This window comes from Chrysochloris asiatica, unplaced genomic scaffold (assembly GCF_000296735.1).
Source record: "Chrysochloris asiatica unplaced genomic scaffold, ChrAsi1.0 scaffold00014, whole genome shotgun sequence".
NCBI lineage: Eukaryota > Metazoa > Chordata > Mammalia > Afrosoricida > Chrysochloridae > Chrysochloris > Chrysochloris asiatica.
The window spans coordinates 11172766-11198959 of NW_006408532.1; the positions used below are offsets into that span (position 1 = coordinate 11172766).

General features: G+C 41.8%; 1 protein-coding gene across 1 annotated transcript in view; it reads left to right on the top strand.

Annotated features, from left to right (window-relative positions):
• The window catches only part of PRRC2B (proline-rich coiled-coil 2B), a 67889-nt gene that overhangs the window by 11005 nt on the left and 30690 nt on the right, over nt 1–26194 (top strand). The window contains exons 5-13 of the mRNA XM_006834887.1: nt 3566–3709; nt 5659–5900; nt 6351–6472; nt 6913–7055; nt 13723–13813; nt 15940–16132; nt 19310–19625; nt 21396–21592; nt 23514–23703. Coding sequence (XP_006834950.1) covers nt 3566–3709; nt 5659–5900; nt 6351–6472; nt 6913–7055; nt 13723–13813; nt 15940–16132; nt 19310–19625; nt 21396–21592; nt 23514–23703 — 1638 coding nt within the window. The remainder of the gene's footprint in view (nt 1–3565; nt 3710–5658; nt 5901–6350; nt 6473–6912; nt 7056–13722; nt 13814–15939; nt 16133–19309; nt 19626–21395; nt 21593–23513; nt 23704–26194) is intronic.

A 26194-nucleotide genomic window follows, 5' to 3' on the forward strand; every position in this document is an offset into this window, starting at 1 on the left:
CCCTCATCTGATTATTCAGTAATGCTTGTTAGTAATCTCATACATGAGCCCTGGATATCCACAGACAAATGTAAAAACCTTCCCTAAAAGCCGAGACTGTAAATTCCAAAAAAGCAAGTCCCCCCCATCCAAAAAAAAAAAAGCTAAAGAGGATAGAGAGAGAAACACTGTTAACTGATGATATATGGAGGGGATAATAATCAATGTAATGAAACAAGCTATATGAATGGTGGAATGTGAAGCTGATGATGGTGCCCTGTAAACTTTCACTCAATCCAAAATAAAAACATTTAATTAAAAAAGTAATAATAATAATTGTACAGTACAATACTCTGCAAACATTTGAGAATACCTCGGGGAAACTAGCAGACCCAGTAGCTGGAGAGGAGAGAGTTGGTGGTTTCAGGGTCCAGTCAGGCTGGGTGAGAATCGGGCTCCTAGTTCTCCTCTTGTGTTGATGTTACAAGTCTGTATGGCCAGCAGAAGAGGAGAAGGGGCATCAGTCTAAAGACATTTTCATGACTCTGAAATTAAAAAACACATGCCCTGAGTAGTGTTTGGTCTATCTTACCTGGGAATTTGCTTGAAGCAGACCAGGAGACCTGATTGTATAATTTCGACAGACATCAGATACCCAAGGCTGATAGGTTCTGGTGTCAGGAGCTCTGCCAGCACCTTAAATTGTGACTTTGGGAGAAGTCACTTGACTTTGCTACCTGAGTTTCTCATGGTGGAGAACAGATGATGTGGGGGCTCCTCACATTTGAAGAAGTGATGGGTGAACATATAAAACATTGAAACGAAACCTTAGGAATACTACTTTGTTTTGCAATTTTGAGTTCTGTCCTTTATCGTATTTGTCTGTACAGGATACATTTAGTTCATATTTATAACAATTCCTTCATGATTGTTGAGGCAGAAAAAAAATTACAAACAGCAGTATTGAAATTTGCTGTTTGTTCCTGAATTTCAAATCTACCATAATTTTTTAACTATGTCTTTTTCTAATTTATTCTTTTTTAAGGTTTTTATTGTGGATTGAGTGAATGTTTACAGGGTAGATCATCAGTTTTACATTCAACAAATTTCATATACCTATCAGTTAGCAGTAAATCTCTATTCACTTTAACTCTTTCAAAAAACAACACTCTGATATATATAATAATTTACATCACCAAAGGGCACATTCTGCAAGTTTGCCTCCTGGCCACCAACTAACTCTCAGTCCCTCTCTTCCCATGAATCTAGAGTCCCAAATGTTGTTGTTAAGTGCCGTCGAGTCGGTTCCGGCCCATAGCGACCCTGTACAGGGTTTCCGAGGGTGTAAATCTTTACGGGAGTAGAAAGCCTCATCTTTCTCTGCTCCCAAATACTGTTTTGGGATTAAAAACACTCCAGGAAGAATAATTAAAGGGTTAATTAATTAATTAATTAATTTTAAATATTCATGGTGTACTTTATACAAATCCTTTTAACGAGTGTTCCAAGAAATCACACATTTTGGAATCAAAATACAGTTTTCGAATTGGCAATTTTGACACATGATTCTATGTAATGCCTTTAAACCTTGCTGTGAGAGTCTAATGTTACATTGTTCACATACTACCCAATAATATACACTGGAGTTTTCTAGTGTTTCAATTTTCACTATAGGGTACAGTGCCTTGTGAATATTTTTTTTTCTTTTTTCCAAGTTTTCATTGTGAGCCATGTGACAGTTCACATGGGAGAACATTATCTTTACAGTCATCCAATCGTACTTCGCTTCTTTGAAATGAATGCATCATCAAACAACCAAAGGGTACACCCCACACGCCTTACCCCGGCCACCAGCACACAGTCCGTCCCCCGCCCTGAGTCCAGAGTCCCCAGCTGCCCTATCTCTCCTCATCATCAACTCTGCCTCCATCCCTGGCGTCACCACCTCTCTGGATAGGTCCCGCACTTTGCTTTTCTCCCTTGATGGTTCCAGGGACCTCCGCTCCTGAACTGCAAAATCAACCACTCCCCTCCGTTTGTCACAAAACATCTACCCTTACCTTGCCAGCACTCACAGTCAGTCTTGATAGCAGTTGTTCACCACTGAACCATAAGAGTCCCATCCCCATCACTCTTCACCAGCCCTGTCCAGACAGGCTGGAAACCACTCAGTGGAGATTCTGCCCTTCTCCGTACCCTCTGGAACTAGGTTCCCTATTGAAAACTTATAAGCCAGTCACTTTGTGCCTTTGTAGTGCCCCCATTTTGGGGAGCCATCCTTGTCGACCCTGTGTACCAAGGGAGTGGGAATGATCCTCATGTAAAGATTTGTTCTTGTTTGCCCTACTGCATCCACAAGCATATGTCAAGTTCAAATTGTAGTGGATACTCTTTTTTTCTTCTTTCATCTTCTAGTCTTGTTCTGATCATCCAGCTATTGAAGCCAGGTCATGGGTACTATCTGCAAGTGTGGTGTTCTTGTGCATCTCCCCTCACTTCATATCAGCTGGATGCTTCACACTCCCCTCTCTAGTCCTCTGGGGCATGTCCCTGTCTCTGGGCCCAGGAGTCCCCAGATCTTGTCATACTGCTGGCCACCCAACCAGTGGGAATTCCTGAGTAAGGGAAACCAAGATTAAAAAGACAGTCAAGCATCTTAACATTATTTCCCCACTTTTACCTATTCAAACTATGCCTCAATCCTTGTATCCCAGAGCCCTGTTGTTCCAAGGTTGTGCTTACATTGTTATTTACCTCTGTCCCATTTAGTCCATGCAAACCTGTCTCAGTGTTCCCCTATCTACCTTGTTTTTCCACCCCTTCCCCCTTCTAATTTATTCTTGCCGTTGACCTTGTAACAAAATGACGTGATTATGTGAGTAAAAGTACCCCTTGAGTAGAGTAGTAGAAGTCGTTTGTGATACTTGGAAGATTTCTCTCAGGTTTATAGTTGGTGACTGATGTGTCCAGTTATCATCTTGGAAGGTTTATTTGACCTTTTTACTAAGGAAGATGGCAAATGAATGGCTTCCTTGTGCATCTGCTGTAATACCTTAGTTAACAGAGCCATGCATCAGTGATGCTAAGAAGTACACCTAATGGGGAGTTGGGGGGTGTTTAATTGTATGGGGAAGAGGGTCTACCTCAATCAGACATTGTGGTGTATTACATTACTGCACTTCTAAAGTTTACTTAACACTTGTCATGTACTTACATAGTCCAGATAAAAGAACTGAATCCCACTCCTAAAATGTATCATTTATTATCCATTCAGTCCCCATCTTCCCCCACCGCCAAAACCCAGATGTTCTGTGCTAAGTGCTACGTGTGATAGGAAAAACACAGGGGGGAAAAGTTCTTTAAAGAAAATATATTTAATGTTGGGGAAGGAATGGTCTAGAGGCTTGAGGAACTTTATTGACAAGCTAAGAGTGTCACTTTACACAAATGCCTGTGTGTAAATTTAGGACAGAGACCTTACACAGAGTTCACTCCTGGCTTTAAACATGCTGTGAAATTTGTAAAGCTGAGAACTGTTGGTGCTGATTTTACTTGCTCCATCAAGTTTTTCTGGGTTTCTTGACAGGTTTAAGGGGCTCAAGCCGACTGTTATCCTTCTCTCCCGAGGAATTTCCGACGCTGAAAGCAGCTGGCGGGCAGGACAAGGCTGGCAAAGAAAAGGGCGTCTTAGATCTGTCGTATGGGCCAGGACCAAGCCTCCGCCCTCAGAGTAAGTGAACAGCAGCCCCTGTCTGGGCACATACATGAGACCAGCAGTATTTCCCCTTTCTTGTCTTTCCATCCTATTAGATGTGTGCTAGTTCTCATATAGCATAAAAGGTCCTGGGCTCTCAGGATACATAATTGGGAAGTGGGTCTCTTGATCTTCTACCTGGTCTGTGAATCTGGTAGATGCATTCCCTAGGCTGTTCTGGGGTCACACCTGCGTTTTGTGTCCTTTGGGCTGGGCTAGGTCTGTTCCTTCCCATCTATTATCCAGATGTTAGGTGTACTATACTTGGCTGGTCATGGCAGTGACAGGCAAAGGACCAGTTAACTTTGAGTCCTGATTCAGGTACTTGTTTTCTAAACCAGTGGTTCTTAAACCTAGCTGAATCCTATCAAAATCACTTAGGGCATTGGTTACGAAGACTGGTCTCTAAGGTCCTCCTTTCTTACCCGCAGGCAAATTCATATCTGTATTTGTAACATGTTCCCTTGAGATTGCTGGATACCCTGCCCAGCACTGGTTTCTACTACCTCCCTTTTATTTTCTGGCCAAGGAGTCAGCAGGGTTGCGTAGTAATACTAACTAGTAACGTGTTGTTTAGGAGAGAGATTTTCTATCTGTTTTAGGCAGGGATTCTAAATTGGTACTTGTATTTTGTGGCTTGATCAGGTCTTAAAATATGGGTGGCTTTTGTTTGCTTGTAGTGGTCAATCCCCAAGGCCTCTTCTGCTTATGGTATAGTATCCCAAAGTCAGAACTGATATCATGTAAATGATATGATCATTATGTAATTCTGTATTTAAACATGACTGCCCTTTCAGTGACCTACACAGTCATTGTGTACACACCCCAAATAATCAAATTCTTTAGGCTAATAAGTGTATCTTTCAGGGATTATTTAAGATGGAAGGACTGTTTTGTAGGACTATTGAAGTATATTAACTAGAAGCTTTTGGATATGCTTGCTTATTGTCATTTGAAAAGACAAATTAGATGGCCAGAAAGGAGGCTTGCCTAAGATTACAGGACAAATTGAACGATGGTGCCTGTCCTGATTCTTTCTCTTAGGGCTTACATAGCTTTCATTTTAAAACTCCTTCGGCAATTCAAATTCAACCATCCTCTCCTTGGAAACTCTATGTAGAGTCGCTGTGAGTTGAAACTGACTCGACAACACTTAATTAATAATTGACTGAAAAGAGGGGTCTTTGATTTCATCTAGCTTCTCATAGGTCTATAATAGTTTTCATCAGATTTGCTACATTTGGCAGTGGAGAGCGTCACTTTAAGAAGATAGCCGGATAGATTTGCAGATTTCCATCTGTGATCAGAGAAGTGCCACACAGGCTGCCACAGGAACAGGTGGGGGGGACAAGGCCCTCCTGCATCCCCACTGGAAGGAGAGCAGTTCTGCTGTATTTGTCTTATGAACTGAGGGATGTCTTTGTAAAAGACACTTAGACAAAGGTTGAAAACATTGTTTCAAGAACTCACCATAGTTTTAATGTAATGTAAAGCTCAGTACTGGGCACAGTGCTGACCCTCAATATTTGCTGAAGGAATGACTCAAAGCTGTTTTCATCAGCGTTCTCATAATTTCCTTGCGGTATTGGATCTATGAGCATATGCCTTTCCTCCCCTCCGCTCTAAGTAGACCTTCTTTTTTATATTTCTCTTACAATCAGACTCTTCCCTCAGAAAATTCATGATTATTGGCCAGGTGTGTCTGCCCATTAGTTTTCCCTGACAAATTTGATCAGTTAACTTGATTCGTTCTTTAGGCATATTTTTTTAATTGTACTTTTTAGTTTTTTTTTTTTTTCTCTTCATTGTTTTGTGTTTTTTGTTTTTTTTTGGTAAATGAGGGGGGTCCCTTGACCTTCAGAACCTCATAAATCCCTCCTTCCCCCTCCTCTTTCCTCTCCCCTTTTGCCCCTTTCAATTTCCAGATGTGACAAGCTGGAGGGAGGGCGGTGGGCGAAACATAATTACTGCCACGTCTCTGAGCGCCTCCCCAACTGAGCTGGGCAGCAGGAACTCGAGTACGGGAGACGGAGCCCCCTCCTCGGCATGTACCAGCGATTCTAAGGACCCCTCTCTCCGCCTGGCTCAGCCTGTCCGAAAAGGGGCTTCACAGTTCATGGGAAATGTATACCACCCACCTACATACCATGACATGCTTCCTGCTTTTGTAAGTCTTCAGAGTGTACATTTTTTATCCCAAGGAGTTGGATAATTCATGTCCAGCAGAACCTAATTCAAGTGGTTGAATGTCCACTTTCAGTTCTCCCTCTTAATTTCATTCTTTGCTCTGATAACTTACTTTGGAGGTTTCCATTAGTTTTGTTTTCTCTCTCCCTTTTCAAATCTTAAGGGCCTTTGGCTTCTCTCTCCGGTGATATGGACATTATTTTAGCCTTGGTTCTTTAGGAAAAAGAGAGGCAGGCATTCCCTAGACAACAAGTCTCCAAGTGATCTACTGACAGCAGGAAATAAATGGGGGATATGGTTGTAGGAAACCCTAAGACTTCTCTGTTTTCTTTCTCACACTTTCCATTTTTTAAAATAAATTTCTGAGTCAAGTGAACCTTAGAACTTGGGTCATTACCAGAAAATCCTGTTCATTGATGTTATGTTTCAGATGTGTTCACCACAATCATCAGAGAACCAGGGTACAGTGGAACGAGGATCTTTTCCCCTTCCTCAGCTCCGCCTTGAACCCCGTGTTCCATTTAGACAGTTCCAGATGAATGACCAAGATGGGTAAGGCTTTACATTGTAATCATGTATGTAGATATTACATGTTGTAGTGATTATCCACAAGATAAAATGAGCTAGTGTATGAAAGTGCTTTGTCTTCTAGAGACTATACTGAACCAACCCAAAGCTTCAGAGTTTGTGGGGTGACTGCCATTTGGTACTGTACCAGAGATTGAGTTATGATTTCAAGTTCCTGAGAGAGTTGATGTTTTGGCCTCTGCTTTATGCTACTGGTGCTAGCTTAGGAATTAGCACTGAGCATATAAAAAGGCAACATGAAGGCAAATCCTCTCTGGGATGTATTTGTTCATGTATATTTCTTTTAAAAGGAAATGATTTGAGTACAAAATGCAAACATGAATCTTTGTAATGTAGGACTTATGTTTTTAAAGACACTTGGTTTTGGTTCCATCTGTATACTTAACTCTTATCTTTCTCATCAGAAAAGAAAACAGGCTGGGAATGACCCGTCCAGTTCGTCCACTAAGGCAGCTAGTAGAACGAGCACCACGGCCTACCATCATCAATGCGGAAAACCTGAAGGGCCTTGATGATTTGGACACTGATGCTGATGATGGCTGGGCAGGTGGGTTGTGGTAAACTTAAAACCAATAGTTTAGAAAAAGCAGGACTAAAGTCCATCTCTGCTTACCAAGAACCCAAGCTCTTTGGTATCATAGTATATTTTCCCTTGGCAAAATGTAAATGAGGACATAGTGGGCTGGAGAAAGTAAGTACCTCTTTTGGTCTTTGGTCTTGATCTTAGGATATCCGAGATTTTGCTGTTAACTTAAAAAAAACAAACAAACAAAAACTTGTTCAGCAAAACTAATGTTTGTAACAAGACTCTAGCAGATATTTTTAGCTTAAGGTTTAAAGATTATCCCAAGGCAATAGTTTATTGGTTTTCATCTACCTACCATGGCTCCAGAAAGTCTGGAGTCCATGAGAATTTGATGTCTTGTTCTATATTCCCCTTTTGACCAGAGTTTATCTATAGAATCTTTTATCAAAATGGTTGCTAATGATAGCCAGACACCAACTAGTTCTGGTCTCATGGCAAGTCAGGCATATATTCACAGAGATGATTAGCCCACACGTTGTATATCCTTCTGCTCCAGTTAGATTGTTATGCCTCAGATGGCCGCTAGTAAGACTTTAAGACCCCAGACACTGCACCAAACTACGAAGTAGAACAGAAGCACTAAACTCATTATTAATGCAGTTCATTGGGATGTCCCATGAAACCATTGACCCTAAACTCTCAAACTAAGGAACCCAATGAGTCAATCCAGTATACGTAAACAGCCTCAACAGCTACTCTCTCTCTTGCCGTAGAAGGTATAACTATTATACAACTTTGCCAATTCACCATTTGCAAACGTGCAACTTAATTGACAGCAATTATGGAGGTGAGTCAAAAATTATCCGCAGCAGTTATATTAAAATGCACATCCATATCCACGGCTGATGACAACATTGAACATGCAGGTGAAATGATTATGTCAAATAGACGCGTGACAGTGGATAATATAGCAAATCACTTGCAAATCAGCCATGGCTCTGCCTATGAAATAGTCCTCAACAGACTTGAGTTTTAAAAACTTTGTGCAAACTGAGTACTGAAGCAACTCACAGAAGAACATAAAGAGAAGCATTCGGACATATGGAAATAAAATTTGGACCTATATTCAAAGGAAGGTACATTTTCTTAAAAATAAATTGTTACTGGTAACAAGACATGGATTCATTACTACAAGCACAATCAACAGTGCTCATTACAGTGAGATGCTTACTGAAGAAGCTGAAGCCTACACTTTGGATTCAATGTAGAGAGGGTTGCTATCCAAGAGCATTGTGATTTTGTATGACAGTGCACGCCCACACAGCTCTGCACATGCTGTTGACACTCTGAAAAACTTCATTTTGAGAGCATCCTCCCTATAGTCCTAATTTTCTTCCATCGGACTTTCACCTGTGTAGTCCCCTAAAAACAGCACTTTGAGGACAAAGATTCACCTCTGATGAAGAAGTGAATACAATGGTGCATTTGTGGCTTGCAGCTGAGCCTAAAATATTTTTAAGGATTACGAAAATTTTTTGGCAGATGGACAAAGTATATTGAAAAGTGAGGCAATTGTGTCGAAAAGTAATGTATTTCTCTTCTGAAAGTTGATTAAAATCAATTCTACAGCCAAAGTGTGGATAATTTTTGACTCACCCTCGTATAATAATCAATGTGATTTTTTGCCCCATCACTAGTGTAACCTCTGCTCCCGCTCTCCCTCTTGGCCCTGGTAACTAGTAATTAACCTTGGTCACTATACATCTGCATTTACTTGTCCTATTTTTAAATGATAATTATATATTTGTCCTTTTATGATTGACTTATTTTACTCAGTATAATGTCTTCCATTTCATATTTTAGCTGTGTCAAGACTGCATTTCTCCTGACTATTAATTACTCTGTTTATTGTGTATAGTGGTGGTGGTTGTGTACCATTGAGTCGGTTCTGACTCATAGTGACCTTACAGAGTTTTGAGGCTATAATTCTGTACAGAAGCAGAAAGTGTCATCTTCTCCATGGAGCAGCTGGTAGATTCAAACTGCTGACCTTGCAGTTAGTAGTCCAACTTGTAACCAACTATGCTACCAGGGCTGCTTTCTATTGTATGTACCACATTTTGTTTATCCATTCATCTCTTGATGGGCATTTAATGTTTCTACTTTTTGCCTATTGTGAACATTGGTTTGCAAATCTATTTGAGTCTGCTTTCAAGTGTCAAGCGTGTATCTGGGAATGATATTGCTGGGTCATTTGGAAGTTCTATTTGTATTTAAAATTTTTTTTGTTAGAAACTACTATACTTTGTTTAAAGAGCTCTGGTAGTGTAGTGGTTACGAATTGGGCTGCTAACCTCAAGGTTGACAGTTCAAAACTACCAGCCATTCCGTGGGAGAAAGATGAAGCTTTCTGCTCCCCTAAAGATTTACAGCCTGGAAACCCTTTGCAGGGTCACTATGAGTCGGAACTGACTCCATGGTACTTAACAACATACTTTGTTTATTTGTCCTGGTATGCCACTGTGGGTTAATGCACTGGACTGCAAAGTTGGTTTAAACTGCAAGATGGGTGGTTCAAGCTCACCAGCTACTCCTTGGAAATCCTATACAAGGTCACACTATGGGTTGGAACCGACTCAGTAACACTTAACAACAACATACTTTTTTTTCCTGCTATGGCTGTATCATTTTACATTCATATACTAGCAGAGTGGGTAAGAGTTCCAATTCCCCTACATCCTCACCAACATTTGTTTCCTCTCTATGTGTGTGGTGTGGGACTAGGGGAACTTTCTTATTGCCACTTACTTGTTTTAGTTAACCTGTCATTGTTAAATGCCATCTAGTCATTTCTTTTTTCAATGTTTTATTGTGAATTATATGATAGTTTACATGAGAGAACTCTAGTTTTACATTCATTTCATCACATATCATTACATTGCCATGGTTCCAATCCCCTGGATGCATCATCTCCCGACCATAGGGCATATCCTGGAAGCCTGTCCTCTGCCGCCCCCCCCCCCAAGTCTTCGGCCTACAGTTCCTCTCCCTCTCTAGATCCAAAGTCCCCAGCCGTTCCATCCCTCCATGTCATCGTCCCTGTCTCCATCTCAGGCATCCCTGCTTCTCTGGGTAGGGTCCCTCTCTTGGCTCTTCTCTGTTGGTGGTCCCAGAGACCTCCGCTCCTAGACTGGAGAAACAGTCGCTCCCTTCCTTGCCACAAAATGTCCACCTTTGCATTTCCAACACTCACAATCCATCTGATAACCATTATTCACTACAGTATCGCATGTAACCCATCTATATTTCATTTCATCAGCTCCACCTAGACAAATTGGATAGTACTCACTGGAGATTCTGCCTTCCTCCATGCCCCCTAGCTCTAGGTTCCCTCTTGAAAGCTTGTAAACCAGTTACTTATTGCCTTTGTAGTCCCTCCTTACCCATTTGGGCATCCAATGTCCAAGTTGCCCATCTCTGTCCATTCTGTGTGTGGAGGGGGGTGGGAATGTTTCCTGCTGTAAGGATTTGTCGCCTCTTTTTGAATCACTACATTTGTATGCATAGGTCAAGTTCATCAGATTGAATCAGCTCAGTCATCTCTTTTTTTAAACTTTCCCCCCTCCCCCCTTTTCTTTCTTCTGGTTGAGCTCTGATCATCCGGTCATCTGGTTCCAGTCACGTGGGTGTCATCTGCAAGTGTAGGTGTTCTTGTGCACATGCCCTCTCTTCCCATCAGCCAGCAGCTCCATTCTCCACTCGAGTCCTCCGTGGCCACGTCACTGACTCTGGGCCCAGGAGTTCTCGGGTCTCCTCGCACTGCTTGCCAATCAGGTCCCATCTAGTCATTTCTAAGAGCAACTGGTGGATTTGATTTGCTAAGCCTTATAGATTCCACTTCAGTGCTTATCCTACACTGCGACACCAGGGCTCTTGGTCATTTTAAGTGCCTTTGAGTCTGTTCTGACTCATAGCTACCCTGCATAGGCTTTTCGAGGCTATAAATCTTTGCGGGAGCAGAAAGCTTCATCTTTTTCCCACGGTGGGTTCAAACCGACAACTGGTGGTTTGCAGTCTAGTTAATCATCCTAGTGGGAATGAAATGGTATCTCGTGGTTTTGATTTGCAGCTCTCTGAATATCTCATTGGATATATTTTAATGTGTTTGACAGCCTTGTGAGTATCCTCTTTGGTAAACTATCAACTCCTTTGCCCATTGTGTGATTGATTTGTATCTTGTTAAGTTGTCGAAATTATATATATATATTTTTTATGTTATAATCTTGTCAGATATATGGATTCTGAACATACTCTCCTAGTCAGTATCTTGTCTTTTATAGTTTTCAGTATTATTGTTGGGTGCCATCGAGTCGGTACCACCTCATAGCGACCCTATGCACAACAGAACGAAACACTGCCCGGTTCTGGGCCAACCTCACAATTGTTGACACACTTGAGCCCATTGATGCTGCCACTTTGCCAGTCCATCTTGCCGGCGGTCTTCCTCTTTTTCTCTGACCCTCCACCTTATCAAACTTGATATCCTTTTCCAGTGACTGGTCCCTCCTGATAACATGTCTGAAGTAATGAGAGACGAAATTTGGCCATCCTGGCCTCCAAGGAGCACTCTGGCTGCACTTCTTCCAACACAGATATGTTGGTTCTTTTGGCAACCCATGATACTTTCAATATTCTCCTCCAACACCATAACTCAAAAGCATCAATTCTTCTGTGGTTTTCCTTATTCAATGTCGAGCTTTCGCATGCATATGAGGTTATTGAAAATAGCATGGCTTGGGTCAGGCGCACCTTAGTCCTCAAGTTGACTTCTTTGCTCTTCAACACTTTAAAACAGTCTTGTGCAGCAGATTTGCCTAGTGCAATATGTTGTTTGATTTCTTGACTGCTGCTTCTGTGAGTGTTGCTGCTTGATCCAAGAGTGAAGTCTTTGATAACTTCATTCTTTTCTTCATTGTTAAGAATGTTGTTTATTGGTCCAGTGGTGAGGAATTTTTTTTTTTTCCCCTTTGCCTTGAGATGCAATCCATATCAGAGGCTGTGGTCTTTGATCTTTATCAGTAAATATTTTAACTCCTCTATACTTTCAGCTGTGGCACTGTGGATTAATGTGCCAGATTGCAAAGCTGTTTGAACTGCAGTGTCGGCAGTTCAAGCTTACCAGTTGCTCCTTGGAAACCCTGTACAGGGTCACTATGAGTCGGAACCTACTCAACGGCACTTAACAACAGCATAACTTTCATCAGTAGTCCTGGTGTGGTGCTGTGGGCTAATGCGTCAGACTGCAGAGTCATTTGAACTGTAAGGTTGGTGGTTCAGCTGCTGCTCCTTGGAAACCCTGTACAGGGTCACTGTGGGTCAGAATTGACTCGATGGCATTTATCAGCAACAACATTTTCAACAAGCAAGGTTGTATCTTCTGCATATCGCAGGTTGTTAATGAGTCTTCCTCTGATTATGGTGCCATGTTTTTTAGTGTCAGTGTAGAGGTCTTGAATGTCTTTCATTAACTTTGTTTTTAAGCATTTTATATTTCATGATATGCTTACAAATAGAACTGGGTTTTAAATTTCTTTTTTCCACTGTTTGCGGTCATATAGAAATGTGGTTGATTTTTGTGTATTGACCTTGTTTCTGATATGTTGTTGGGCTTACTCATTAGTTATTTTGGTTAATGCTTTATGATTTGCTATATAAACCATAATGTTGATTATAATGTGTTGTTGAGTGCCGTTAAGTCACCTCCAACCCATAGTGACCTTATATAGGGTTTCCAAGGAGCAGCTGGTGAGCTTGAACTGCCGACCTTGTGGTTTGTAAGTAGGACAGTTTTATGTCTTCCTTTTCAATTTATATGCCTTTTTTCTCTCTTGCCTGTTGTACTTCTATGATGTTGAACCTCCGTTCATTTGCTTCTTGGCCATTTGTATATCTTCTTTGGAAAAATGTCTTTTCAGATCTTCCTGGTAAAGCTTTGTGTATTGCTAGGGTAGACTCCCATCCAATTTCTGCCTGCTTTTGTTCACTCTCCTGTACCTTTCAAAACAATTTTTTGTTGTTTCAAATATTTTGCCCAGATTTTGAAATAAGTATCTCTGAGAGGGTTGATCTGTAGCCAGAGTTGCCCTTCTCTCTTATCTGCATTGCTTGTTTGTGTGGTGGCTGCTGGGTTGTTGTTAGGTGCCACTGAGTCGATTCCAATGCACTGCAGAGTGAAACACTGTCCAGACCTGCACCAACCTCACAATCATTGTTATGCTTCAGCCCATTGCTGCTACTGTGCCAGTCTATTCTATTGGGGGTCTTCCTCTTATTCACTGGCCTTCCACTGCTATCCATCAGGTTTTCAGTGACTAAACATTCTGAAGTGGTTTGCCTCCCTTCCTTCCTAGTCTGTTTTCATCTGGAAGCTCGGCTGAAACCTGCCCACCATGAGTGACCCAGCTGGTATTAAAATCCTGGTGCCTTAGCTTCCAGCATCACAGCAACACACAAACCACAATATAACACACAGACAGTTGGTGCGGTAGTCTGACCTAACTCCCCAGACAGGTTGAGGTAATTCCTGACTCAAGAAAACTGCCCATAGTGCTATTGAGTGCCCATTAGTAGTATTGAGAGTTAAGATGCTCATTTTTCTTACTCTTTTTGGGTCCTCCTCCTGCCATAGGCCTTCATGAAGAAGTGGACTATTCTGAAAAATTGAAATTCAGTGACGATGAAGAGGAGGAAGAAGTAATGAAAGATGGCAGACCAAAGTGGTAAGGATCCTCATCTGGTCTCATGCACTATGCCAGTTTCACCTGATTTGAGCATTGTGCCTCAGGGCCTATTGGTGCTGCCATGTGCTACTCATGGTGCCAAGTGCATTTCACAGTTACCCCAGCAACTTTCGAAGTGCAGACATTGTTTCTGTTTTGCTGGTGAGGAGTGCTAGTTTTTTTTTTTTTAAGACAACTGTGAAGGGTTGGAGCCAGGGTTTGCTTCCAGGCCAGGCCTAAGATAAACCTAAGCCAATGATTGTAACCCAGTTGCCAGTATTTCCCAATGTGTCAAACCAAACCACTTGTCCCATAGGTTTGTAAGGGTGCTACGCACGAAAAGGGTTTCTGTAGCCAAGGAAGTTTGGGAAACCAAATCAACGTAGTAGTATGTATTGAGAAGAAGTTAGAGCAGGTCAGATTTGCCCAACTTTTCTATTGTTACCTTTTAAATTATTTTTAATTCATTTTATTAGAGTAGTTTTATTCACGACACCTTTGAAATAATACTCAGCTGTACTGTTTCAACTCTCTAGTTTTTATCATAATTTCGGTTGCATAAGCACTACTGCTTTTTAAACAGTACCCTTAATTGTTTTAACTTGCACTTATTTTGAATATTAGGAAATCTGAATGCTTTCCTTTGTGTGAAGTTGCCTGTTGCATTTATATTCACATACATATTTTTATATATGTATAAAGGAGCTCTGGTAGCATAGTGGTTATGAATCGGGTTATGAACCGCAAGGTCAGCAGTTCGAAACTACCAACTGTTCTGTGGGAGAAAGATGAGCCTTTCTGCTCCCATAAAGATTTACAGCCTCGGAAACCTTGTACACGGTCGCTATGAGTCAGAACCAACTCCACGACACATAACAACAACAAATATATGTATGTCAAACAGCTTCCCTTTAAAATATTATTGTTTTTTATTACGGTATTAACACTTTGTTGCAAATTGTTTAATGTGTTATCAGTAATTGAATAATGTTGATACAGTCAAGTCCACAAGTCTTTTTTTTAAGTGAGTTCATCTTTTGCTTCAGAGTTCTCTGGAACTTACTGCTTCTCTTTTAGAGAGAGCTTGAAATGATCTTCTGCCATTTTTCCTTTGATGTTACACCAAAAAAAATGAACTAATTGAGGCTTGTGTGACTTACTTTGATTTTGTTTATTTTTTCCCAAGACTTTGGATGTATTTATGAAATCTCTGTGGGTCATTTATTGCAACTCTAAGCTCAGAAAGAGGTACAATCAAGAATTAAATCAAAGGCAAAACAGAATTACAGAGATTTATCGGAGCAGTAGGACAGCTTGCTCCTTGTCTCTTTCAACTAATGTGAATAAACTGATTAAGAAGGATATGGATTTTGAACCCAGCTTTGCAACTGGCTCTAACCAAGGATATCTCAGATTTAACGTGTGCAACCACCTCCTCCCTAGACCTGCTCTTTATTTCAGTAGTCTCTGTGCTAGTTGATGATATCAAAACACAGCTTCAGAGTCGTCTTTGACACATTTTATGTCCTCATATATGATTAGTTCCTGGAATGTCCCCTGACTCCATCCCTTCCTGTTTATTACATGAGACCAGCATCCTTCCTTTTTTTTTGAACCATTCAGTGTTTCACTGGTTCATCTCCTTCCTTTCACCGATCTTTTATACTGTTTGTTAGTCATTGTCTATAAGCATGGGTCTTCCTGATTGATCAAGAACAAAGTAATGTTAGAAGTCACTAGCAGTTGTTACCCTTCTGTAATCTCCTACTCTACCCCTTACGTGCCTCATCTTCTGCCTCCACATTCATGTGTGCATAGACATACATTCATGCCATACACAGTAGCTGTTCCTGACTTTTTGCTCTTCTCTCAACTCATCTATTAATTGGGCATCTCTTTACATAAATTAGGAAATTAAATATCCTACCTGGAGCTTAGTGTATTGGTACATGTTGCTGTTGATTTTTGGTGTTCTAGGCTTGTCTGCTCACCAAAGGGCATCTAGTATGATGAAAGAGATTGGTACGTAGAAAGCTAATCCTAGAAATCCACAGGACCTCTGACCAGTAAATCCGAACTTGTTGGGCTCACTGGGAAAAACTAACACTGAGCATGGTTTGTCCTAGGAACAGTTGGGACCCTAGAAGACAGCGGCAATTGTCAATGAGCTCTGCGGACAGTGCTGATGCCAAACGTACCCAAGAGGAAGGAAAAGACTGGAGTGATGCAGTGGGCATGTCCCGTGGTGTTCGAAAGATGCCAGAACCTCAGCCACCATGGAGGAAGCTTCACAGCTGGGCATCAGGCCCTGATGATCAGGTACCATGCTCATTTGAGGGGTACTGTACGAGGCTGATGAGCTATGATGTCACACATGCATACACACACATACTTCGTTATTTTAAAATTTGAGGCTGTCACATAGTTTTTTAAAAGTTGGAAATGAAATCCGGTATTTTTCTGAACCATTTGAAAGGTGCATTGCTTCCTGATATTCTTACCCTAGAATACGTTGGAATATATTTCCTACTCAAAATGGGGAATTCCTTTTAGGTAACCACAGTTGTTGTTGTTGTTGTTGTTATGTGCCGTGGAGTCGGTTCCGACTCATAGCAACCCAGTAACAGGGTTTCCGAGGCTGCAAATCTTTATAGGAGCAGAAAACCTCATCTTTCTCCCGCGGAACAGCTGGTAGTTTCAAACTGCTGACCTTGCGGTTCACAGCCCAATTTGTAACCACTACGCTACCATGACTTTGACATGACACTTTTGAAGACTAAGAGTCAGTTGTTTTGTGAAATGCCCTCAAATTGAGTTTGTCTGATGATTCCTCATGATTTAGGTTCAAGTTATCCTTGGCAGGATTCTCATTAGAAGTAGCAAATTTTCTTGTTGCATCCTACTTGGTGACTAAGATTTCCCTCTGACCTAGAGTGTTTGAGCATTTGATAAAGGTGTGGTATGTCAGGATTCCCACTTCTTAATAAGATTTTTGTGGGGAAGTGCTCTTTGAAAAGGCTATACCATTTCTCATCAAACTTTCCTTTTTTTTTCCACTTGTTTATTTACATTTTAATGGGTACTCTGATAATTTGTTTTGGAACTCAGTTTGTCTTTGATTTGGACATTGAGAAACCTCTTCAGATTGACTGACTTTTGTGTGGCTTTTTACACATCTACATCATTTTTTAGTACCTCCTTGCTTTATGACAGAATAAGATTTCCCTAGGCTAATCTTGTCCTTACTTTTTCTTGGCCCTGGAATCAATCATTCACTTCACCAAGAAGTCCTCATTCCCATTAGTGAAGACTGGGATTTAGAAACTAATATCTAGATACCAGGAGTGTTTACTGTTGTTGGGAGTTAGGAAATGTATATATGTGTGTAGACATACAAGGGGGCTTCAGAAAATTCTTGGGGAAATGGCACTAAAAGATGATGGAGTCTTTTCATGAACTTTTTGAAGACCCATTGCCATACATACACATTTACATCTTATTTCTATTGCTTTCTGTATTGAAAACCCTGAGTTTACACTAATATTTCCAGTTACAACTCGGTTCACATAGCTTTGGTTCTTTTTCCTTTTTCTGTATGTGACGCTCCGTTTTTCCAACAGTGATAAATCTGTCTCCCATTATTCCAGTATTTATACCTATTTATTCCTTAACATGTGACCATTCTGCCACCCTCCTTCTTGCACAAATGCATTTCTCATGGTTCCATCCAGTCCCCTAACAACCTCCACATGAGTGCCCTGAACTTTCCTGGTGGGCCATCTTTTCTTTATAAATGTCGTCTTTGCCCTGGTTAGTCTGTGACCACTCACTCCAGGCGCCCACTACGCTGCTTTACCACAACTAATGACTTCAGGACTGAATTATTCAGTAGGGAAAGAGATGGGGAAGGGGGGTGGGGGGGTGGGGACGACGACATTGTTTTAATGCACTTGTTAAAACTGGCATGTTCTATATACTTTGCTACTTGAGTGGCTCCTGTTCGATATTTTCTTGTTAAATAAGTACTGTCCTTTATGTCAATGTTTTGTAATGATTATTCTTGAGCACCTATTATGTGCCAAAGGAGCCCTGGTGCTGCAGTGGTTTCTCACTTTGCTGTTAACCAAAAGGTCAGCGGGTGCTCGCTTAAAGGTTGACAGCCTTGGAAGCCCTATTGGGTCATTTCTACTCTGTCCTTTAAGATTGCTCTGAGATGGTAATGGGTTGGTTCGTGTTTATTATGTGACAGACACTGTGCTCTAACTACAGGGGACACCAAAATAAAACTAAATTAGCTCAGTGCCATTTCTTTTGGAAATCAACCTGCAATTGAAATTGCCATTTCTATGTTGAGGTTGCTACCATATTCAGGAAGAAAAGATTTCACTTTGATTTATTCATAATAGCGTTGTTAATTCACTAAGTTAAATTGATAATGATAAAGTCAGTATAATAAATTTACGCATCCCAAAGAGTCTTTTGACCAAATTCCTAAACAAGGCATTATCTTGGTTGAAATTATCTTATTTGTGAGATAATCATAGGGCAGTTTAGAAAGTTAATCAAGATTTTACTATGTTCTTATGCCCTTTGGTTCTGCTGTTTCATTTCTGGGGAACAGCTAAAGGAAATAATCAGGAATATGTTTGCAGCAAGACAAAGCTCAGCCATTGTAAAGCATGGAGAAAAGTTCATGTTTGGGGTAAAGGGAACGAAGTGTGCACACTTTGATCCCAACTCTGTAATGTAGAAGGCACTTTCATCCTTCCAAACTGAGTTTATAATGTTTTATTATAGTAATTGTCTCTGGATTATGAGGAATTAATTTTTAAGAGAAACATTCTTGACTGCTGTAACTGTTGCACACTTTCATTGAGAGAATTAACTGAGATAATTTTCCCACATTGATAGTTTTTCTTATTTAACACTGCACCTTTGGCTCCACGGGTGTTGTCTAGTAACTGGCAACTAGGGACAAACCCAAAAATGGGCAAAGGGTCCAAAAGAAATGATTTTAGAAATCATGTATCAGACAGTGGATTTCCATTTCCCCCTGGCTGTCTGTGCCTCAGACGTTTGTAGATTTTTATGAGGAAAGTTATTTCTTGTGTTTGAGGCAGGAACAGTGAATGTGTGGTTTCCTGCACCTGTTAATTAGCCAGGAAGGCCCTAATCCAGTTCATTCGCAGTGGTGACAGCATCCATTTACTGAGTATTTCCTGTGTTTCATTCACTGTGTTGATTGTTACTTTATTGCACCTTTACAATTCCAAGAGCTTCCTTTATTCTCATTTTACAAAATGTGGAACCACAGTATATAGATAAGTGGTGTTTCCCTAATGTTCCAGATTCAGTGAAGGATTGTCTATTGCAATCACTGGGCTGCCCCTCAAAGGTGCTCAAGGATCTAAGGGGTCCTGATCCCAAAATGCTAGTGGCCCTTATGGCCTGAGTTTTTGACCTGCCACTTCATCAGGGACTTATGTCTCTTCTCAGAAGTCCTCAGTGGGCAGCATATTCCGGCAGCAGTCCACTGAGGATAAAGAGGACAAGCCACCCCCACGGCAGAAGTTTATCCAATCAGAAATGTCTGAGGCCGTGGAACGAGCCCGAAAGCGCCGGGAAGAAGAGGAACGGCGAGCTCGGGAAGAAAGGTTGGCTGCCTGTGCTGCCAAACTCAAACAGTTGGACCAAAAGTGTAAACAGGCCCAGAAGGCAAGCGAGGCCCAGAAGCAGGTCGAGAAGGAAACCCCCCGATCTCCAGGCACTGAGAAGATGCCCCTGCAGGAGAACTGTCCTGCTGTCCCCAAAGGTAAGAGGTGGGCTCTGAGGTCACAAACTTAGAAACGTTGGGCTCTTTTCAGTGGCTTCTTATTTGCATCTTACCTACTTTTCAGAAGAATCTGTGGCTTACAGCTATATTATTTTGGGGGAGGCATCTTGAGTTAAGCGTTTAGGCTCTGGAATTAAATGCCTGGATTCAGGTCCTATTTCAGAAACATCTTAAACTCGGTGGCTAAGCTTCTCAGCCTCTGTGGATCCTGTGTACTCATCTATAAAAAGGATCTATGTATGTACCTCCCAACACATTGAATGTTTACTGGTATATAGAAAGTATACAAATGCTTGTTGACAATATAAATTTTACTCATCATTTTCATTACTACCATTGCTATCAATATATACAAATGTTGTTATTAAGAGTCATTGAGTCAGTTCTGACTCAATGTAGTGACCCTGTAGAGGGTGTCCGAGGAGCAGTTTTTTAGTTTGAACTGCTAACCTTGTGGTTAAAACTGACCTTGATGTTGAGTTCTTATCCTACGGTGCTATACCAGAACTCTGGAGGACTTTTATAAAATAATTCTGATCCATAAAATGAAAAAAACCCACTTGCTTGTTATAGTAACTAATTCTAAGAAGAATGGATCACATAAATATCAGAGACATTAAACAGTCCTATTGAATGGAGAATATCTATCTCTGGTAGCAGTTGAAAAGATTGTGATCAATATGCTTGTTAAAAGACAGGGTGGTATAATGTGTGTTTTAGTCTCAGAAATCTCCTGAGGTGGAGAACTTCTTCGTCATCAGTGCTATTCTGGCCAGGGGAAATTTGCAGCTTTACTTCTGACCTCCTTTCATTAAACTTCGAGTGAAATTTTCTAGTTAATTATGTGAGTTTTATAGCGATTTATTTGGATAGGGAGATGGGGAGACCAGAAAGTAGAATTGCTTTGGTATAAGTGTGGCTTATTGATGCAGGTTCTCTGAGTGTGCCTGAGAGTAAGTCCTGAGTCTTTACGTCAGGGTTTGTTAGCTCTCTGCAGTTGGATTAAGGATATAAAACTGAACTGTGGCCCCAGAGGGGACTTTCAGAGAGAATGATGATGGGAACATGTGCTAGTATTACTGCATATCAGGCATGACTTTAAATACGTTATATGAATGAGCACTTGTAAATCTCATGTAAGTCCTGTGGGGTAGGAACAGTTAAGATCCTCATTTTACTAGGAAAAATGGACAAGGAGAGATTAAGCAGCTTGTTTGGGTGGTGGGTATGTGGACATCATTGAGTTGGTGCCTTCTCCTTCATTGAATTGGGTCCTTTGTAATAAAATCTCTTCTACCTGCAGTCATATCCCAGCTCTGCCACTGACCTGTGACTTTAGGCAACTTACCTATAACTTCTCAGACCCAGAGTTTTCTGGTCTGAAATGATGATGTAAGTCCTGGCGTGACACTGAAGAATAGTCGCTGAATTGCTAACCACAAGATTGGCGGATCAAATCCACCAGCCGCTCCTTGGAAACCACACTGCATGGAGTCGCTATGAGTCAGAACTTGTTGGCATACTTAACAATTACAACAAAACGATGGTGGGGTGAAACTTCCTCCTGGTGTGTTGTGGGGAATTTGCAAGCATGTCATAATTTAGCACAGTGCCAAAGTTTGAGGATGTGAATAGTCTGGCGGTGGTTTGTGTGTGCCAGCAAAGACAAAGCAATTGCTGGTTAAGTGTTTGCTTGACAGCTTTTTTAGGAGCCCACCCCAGCAATTTCTCTGGTGATCTGTTCTCTAGGCTCCCCAGAGTCCCCTGCCCAGGATGGCCCTACCACGTTTTCAGAAGAAGCACCACCTGTTCTTCCTGCTGCTCAGAGCAGCAGCAGTGAGGAAGAAGCCAGAGAAGCTGTGTCCCCTGCACAGGAGTTCAGCAAGTATCAAAAGTCACTTCCTCCCAGATTCCAGCGCCAGCAGCAGCAGCAGCAGCAACAGCAGGTAAGCATCGAGAAGGTAAACAGATCCAACTACTGAGCAGCACAGCACCAGCAGCGATATTGAAAGCTACACTTCAAAATTTGCAACCTTGGGAGATCAATTCCTGGCCATTATTTTCAACCAGTGAAACGCATTGCCAGCTAGTGCCAACTAGTCAGTTCTGACTCACAGTGACCCTGTTGAACAGAGCAGAACTGCTATCCATTTTGATTTTCCGGGCTGTCATCTTTATGGGAGCAGACTGCCACATCTTTCTCCCATGGGAATGGCTGGTGGGTTTGAACTGGTGACGTCTCAGTTTGCTGTCAAGCTTTAACAACTGTGTCTCCAGGACTCCCTAAGTGATTGAGGGTCCAGTGAATGAATGAAACCCTTAAGGTTGTTTGTTGACTTTCAAGAATGAATATCTTTCTGCACGGGCTATTCCATCAGTATTAATATGGTTATCATTATTGATACTTCATAAACCTTAAGAAGGACCTAACATTTACCCTGAAGATCATTTTAAATAACTTGACAATGTTTCAAAATATACTCCAGGCAAACAAAACAAAGGCCTTAAGTCTGTTACCAATTACCAGCATCTGTCTTAATTTCCTTTAGAACCTTTACCCCAGATCCTCTTCCTTGGACTCCTAGGAAGCATTCCAGGTCCGTCCTGTGTTTGAAACAGGAAATTACAAGAATTGTGTTTTACAGTGTAAAATTATAAGTGAGCACTGTGTAGCTGCTTGTGAACTTGGTATAGAATTACTGATTCAGAAGCTCTCTTTGAGTAATCAGAGCTGTACACAGCAGTAACAATTGCTCTAGCTAGCTGTACTGACTTGGGGGAGGGTAGCGATGAGTAAGTCCTTCCTTAAGAAAAGAAAGAAATCTGTCAGCACTAGGGCAGCCTGAAAGTGTTTGGCCAGATTTCCCTGGAGATCCTTAGGGGTCTATACAGGAGCTGTAGAGTACAGGTCAGCAGCTTCTTGTGTTGATTGGGAGAGTTAGTAACGCAAATCTTGTGATTGATGGGCTGCAATTATTCAGTGCTCCTAGAAGGTGCTGAAAGTGCCAGCAGGATCTACAGGGGGAGTCCGGCCGGGGACTGGCTGGCTGGGGCAGCTGGCAGATTAAAGGGTATGTGCTGAAGGCATGTTGGGTAGATTATCCTTAGTCTGACTCAGTATTTGAGACCCGCTGATCTGCTGAGTTAAGATTCACCTTAGGAAATCACATCTGAGAGGTGCTAATAGAACGAAAATAGGACAGGTTCTGAAATGAACTCTCGGAGCAAGGTTCCTTAATTTTGAACATTCTGTTAATTTATTTTTTATGATCATTCATTTCCTGGGGGAAAAGAGCATGTGTATGTACGCGTGCTTCCCTATGTACCAAGGGTGGTGCTAGGGGCCAAGGATGCCACAATCATTTAGGATTTCGTGAAGGTTTGGAACCTGACACACAAAAATATGAAGCAGTTAGTGCTGCAAAGGAGGAATTCCAGTATTATGAGGACAGGGGGTTATAACAGGCTTCCCAGAGCTAGGGTTTTGTTTGTGGAGATAGAAGAAAGGGGGGAGCCTATCAGACAGATTGGTACTACCAGATGGAGCTTTGTGAAGGACAGTCATGTGCATTGTAGTTAAAGAGGTCCCAAGATCCTGCGGGACCCTCACTTGATCTCAGTAGTCACATCTGATCTAAATGTAAATCTGGTCTATTTTATGGAGCAGAGAGGCGTGTGTCAGTCCTGTTTTGATAATGTCCTGGCTTGGCGAGGAACCCCAGTCTGAAAACCTTAACACATTACGGTCTCCCTTTTGAATAAGTGCTCATTGCTTACTTCTATAACCTTCTGTTCTGGGAGGGTAGTGTCTTTGAACCCAGCAGCAGGTGTCTGACCAGGCCTCTCTTCCTCCCTGTCCAGGAGCAGTTATACAAGATACAGCATTGGCAGCCGGTGTACCCTCCACCTTCCCACCCACAGCGTACCTTTTACCCGCACCATCCCCAGATGCTAGGCTTTGATCCCAGATGGATGATGATGCCTTCTTACATGGACCCACGAATCACACCTACTCGGACCCCAGTTGACTTCTACCCCTCAGCCCTACATCCTTCAGGTAACACATTGTAATGTGTCGTGGTCTAGTGGTCCATGCCTATAGATCCCACTGTAGTGTGGCAGTTTAGAGTTTGTTTGTATTAGTTTCTGCTTTTATTCTCTTTCCTTTTAATTTATCTTGTTCCATTTTGTAATTAATTATGTTGGATGTTTAACGAGTTAATAACTGAATTTTTCTAACAAGCATTTAACACTGTTACTTCTTTTAAGTATCACTTGAACTGCATTCTACATTTTTATTATTGTTTAGTTCTGTAAGTTAACTTTGTTTATTTTTTTTCCTTTTAAATGTTTCATTGTGAATTATGTGATCATTTACATGGGAGAACATTTAGCTTTACTTTCAACCTATCGTATATTATTTCATTGCCATGGTTACAATCCCCTCCATGCATCATCACCAACCAAACTATATACCCTGCAAGCCTACCCCTTAGTCGTCAGCACATAGCCCCTCTCCCTCTCTGGGTTTAGAGTCCCCAGCCACTCCACCTCTCCGCATCATCATCTCTGCCTCCATCTCTGGCGTCACTATTTCTCTGGGTAGGGTCCTGCACTCCACTCTTCTCCCTTGATGGTCCCAGGGACCTCCACTCCTGGACTGCAAAGTCAACCACTCCTCTCCTGTTGCTACAAAATGTCTACCTTTACGTTTCCAACCCTCAGTCAGTCCTGATAGTAATTATTCACTATTGTACTACATGAGTGCTATCCACATCTCCTTTCATCAGTCCCACCCAGACAGATTAGATACTATTCAGTGGAGATTCTGCCTTCCTCTGTGCCCTCTGGATCTAGGCTCCTTGTTGAAAGCTTGCAAGCCAGTCACTTCTTTCCTTTGTAGCACCCCCACCCCCTCAGTTTGGTAGCCAATGTCCAACTTGCCCATCCCTGTCAACCATGTGTACCAAGGGGGTGGGAATGATCCTTGCTGTAAAGATTTATTCTCTCTACTGAGCTGCATCCGTAGATGTAGGTCAAGTTCATCAAGTTGTATCAGATTACTATTTTTTCCCCTCTTATTTCTTCTTCTAGTTGAGCCCTGATCATCCAGCCATTAAAGCCAGGTCAAGTGGGTATTATCTGTAAGTGTGGGTATTCTTGTGCATATGCCCACTCTTCTTATCAGCTGGACACTTCATTCTCCACTGTAGTCTACCTTTATATTTCCAACCCTCACAATCAGTCCTGATAACAATTACTCACTATTGTATCACAAGAGACTCATCTGCATTTCATTTCATCAGTCCATCCTAGACAGATTGTATACTACTCAGTGGAGATTCTACCTTCATCCATGCCCTCTGAATCTAGGTTCCCTCATGAAAGCTTATAAGCCAGTCACTTCTTGCCTTTGTAGCCCCCCTTCCCCCATTTTGGGTAGCCAATGTCTAAGTTGCCCATCCCTGTCTACTCTGTGTATGGAGGGGGTGGGAATGATCTTGCTGTAAAGATTTGTTCCCTCTTTTGAGCAACTGCATCCATACATAGGTTTAGGTCAAGTTCATCAAATTGTATCAGATTACTCTTCTTTTTCTTCGGGTTGAGCTCTGATCATCCAGCCATTGAAGCCAAGTGAAGTAGGTATTATCTGTAAGTGTGGGTGTTCTTGTGCATATGCCCTCTCTTCTTATCAGTTGGACGCTTCACTATTTACTCTTCACTTTAGTCTTCTGTGGCTATGTCACTGACTCTAGGCCCAGTTGTTCCCAGGTCTTGCCACAATGCTGGCCAACCAGGTCTTCACCCGGGTTCACAGAAGTCTATTGAACATTGTAGGGCTTAGCTGGCCACTTCATTGCTGTTTTCCCCTCACTTCCCCTTATCAGGTGACGATTGTAGTCACCAATCAGAGCGAATATTCCCATTGAGTCTTAGTCTTGGAATGGGGTTTGCCCTGAGGGGACCCAACCACTTGCCTTGATGTTTCCTGGGCAAGCAACTTGTTTGTTCTTGTAGTAACAGTTGGTTTGCCTCTATTGTTTTGTATTTTTTCTGTAGGTCTTTCTTTCAAGAAGTATTTTCTGTTCTTTTAGCAGCTCAAGGCTGGTCTGCTTGTCCTTTCAAGTGGAAATTTCCCATCTCTGAAGAGCTGGATGTGGTTCAGGGTTCCACGTATAATCTTATGTAATGCAGAGGCTCCACAGGGAGCCTCCTTCACTGGGCACGTTGTAGCCCCATTTTAGGTGTTCCAATCCTGGTGTGGCGCTGTGGGTTAATGCTCCAGGCTGTCAAACCATTTGAACTGCAAGATCAGTGGTTCAAGCTCACCAGCTACTCCTTGGAAGCCCTATACAGGATTGCTATGGATCGTAACCGACTCAGCGGCACTTAACAACAATCAACTATAGGCAGAAGACAGACTTACAAGCTTTCTGTGATATTTCTGGCTGTCCTTTCTCTCCCCCTCAAGTGCCTATTTTATAATGGTATGCCAGGGAAACAAATATTCAAAAAACAGCCAAGCATCTTAATATTATTCCCCCCCC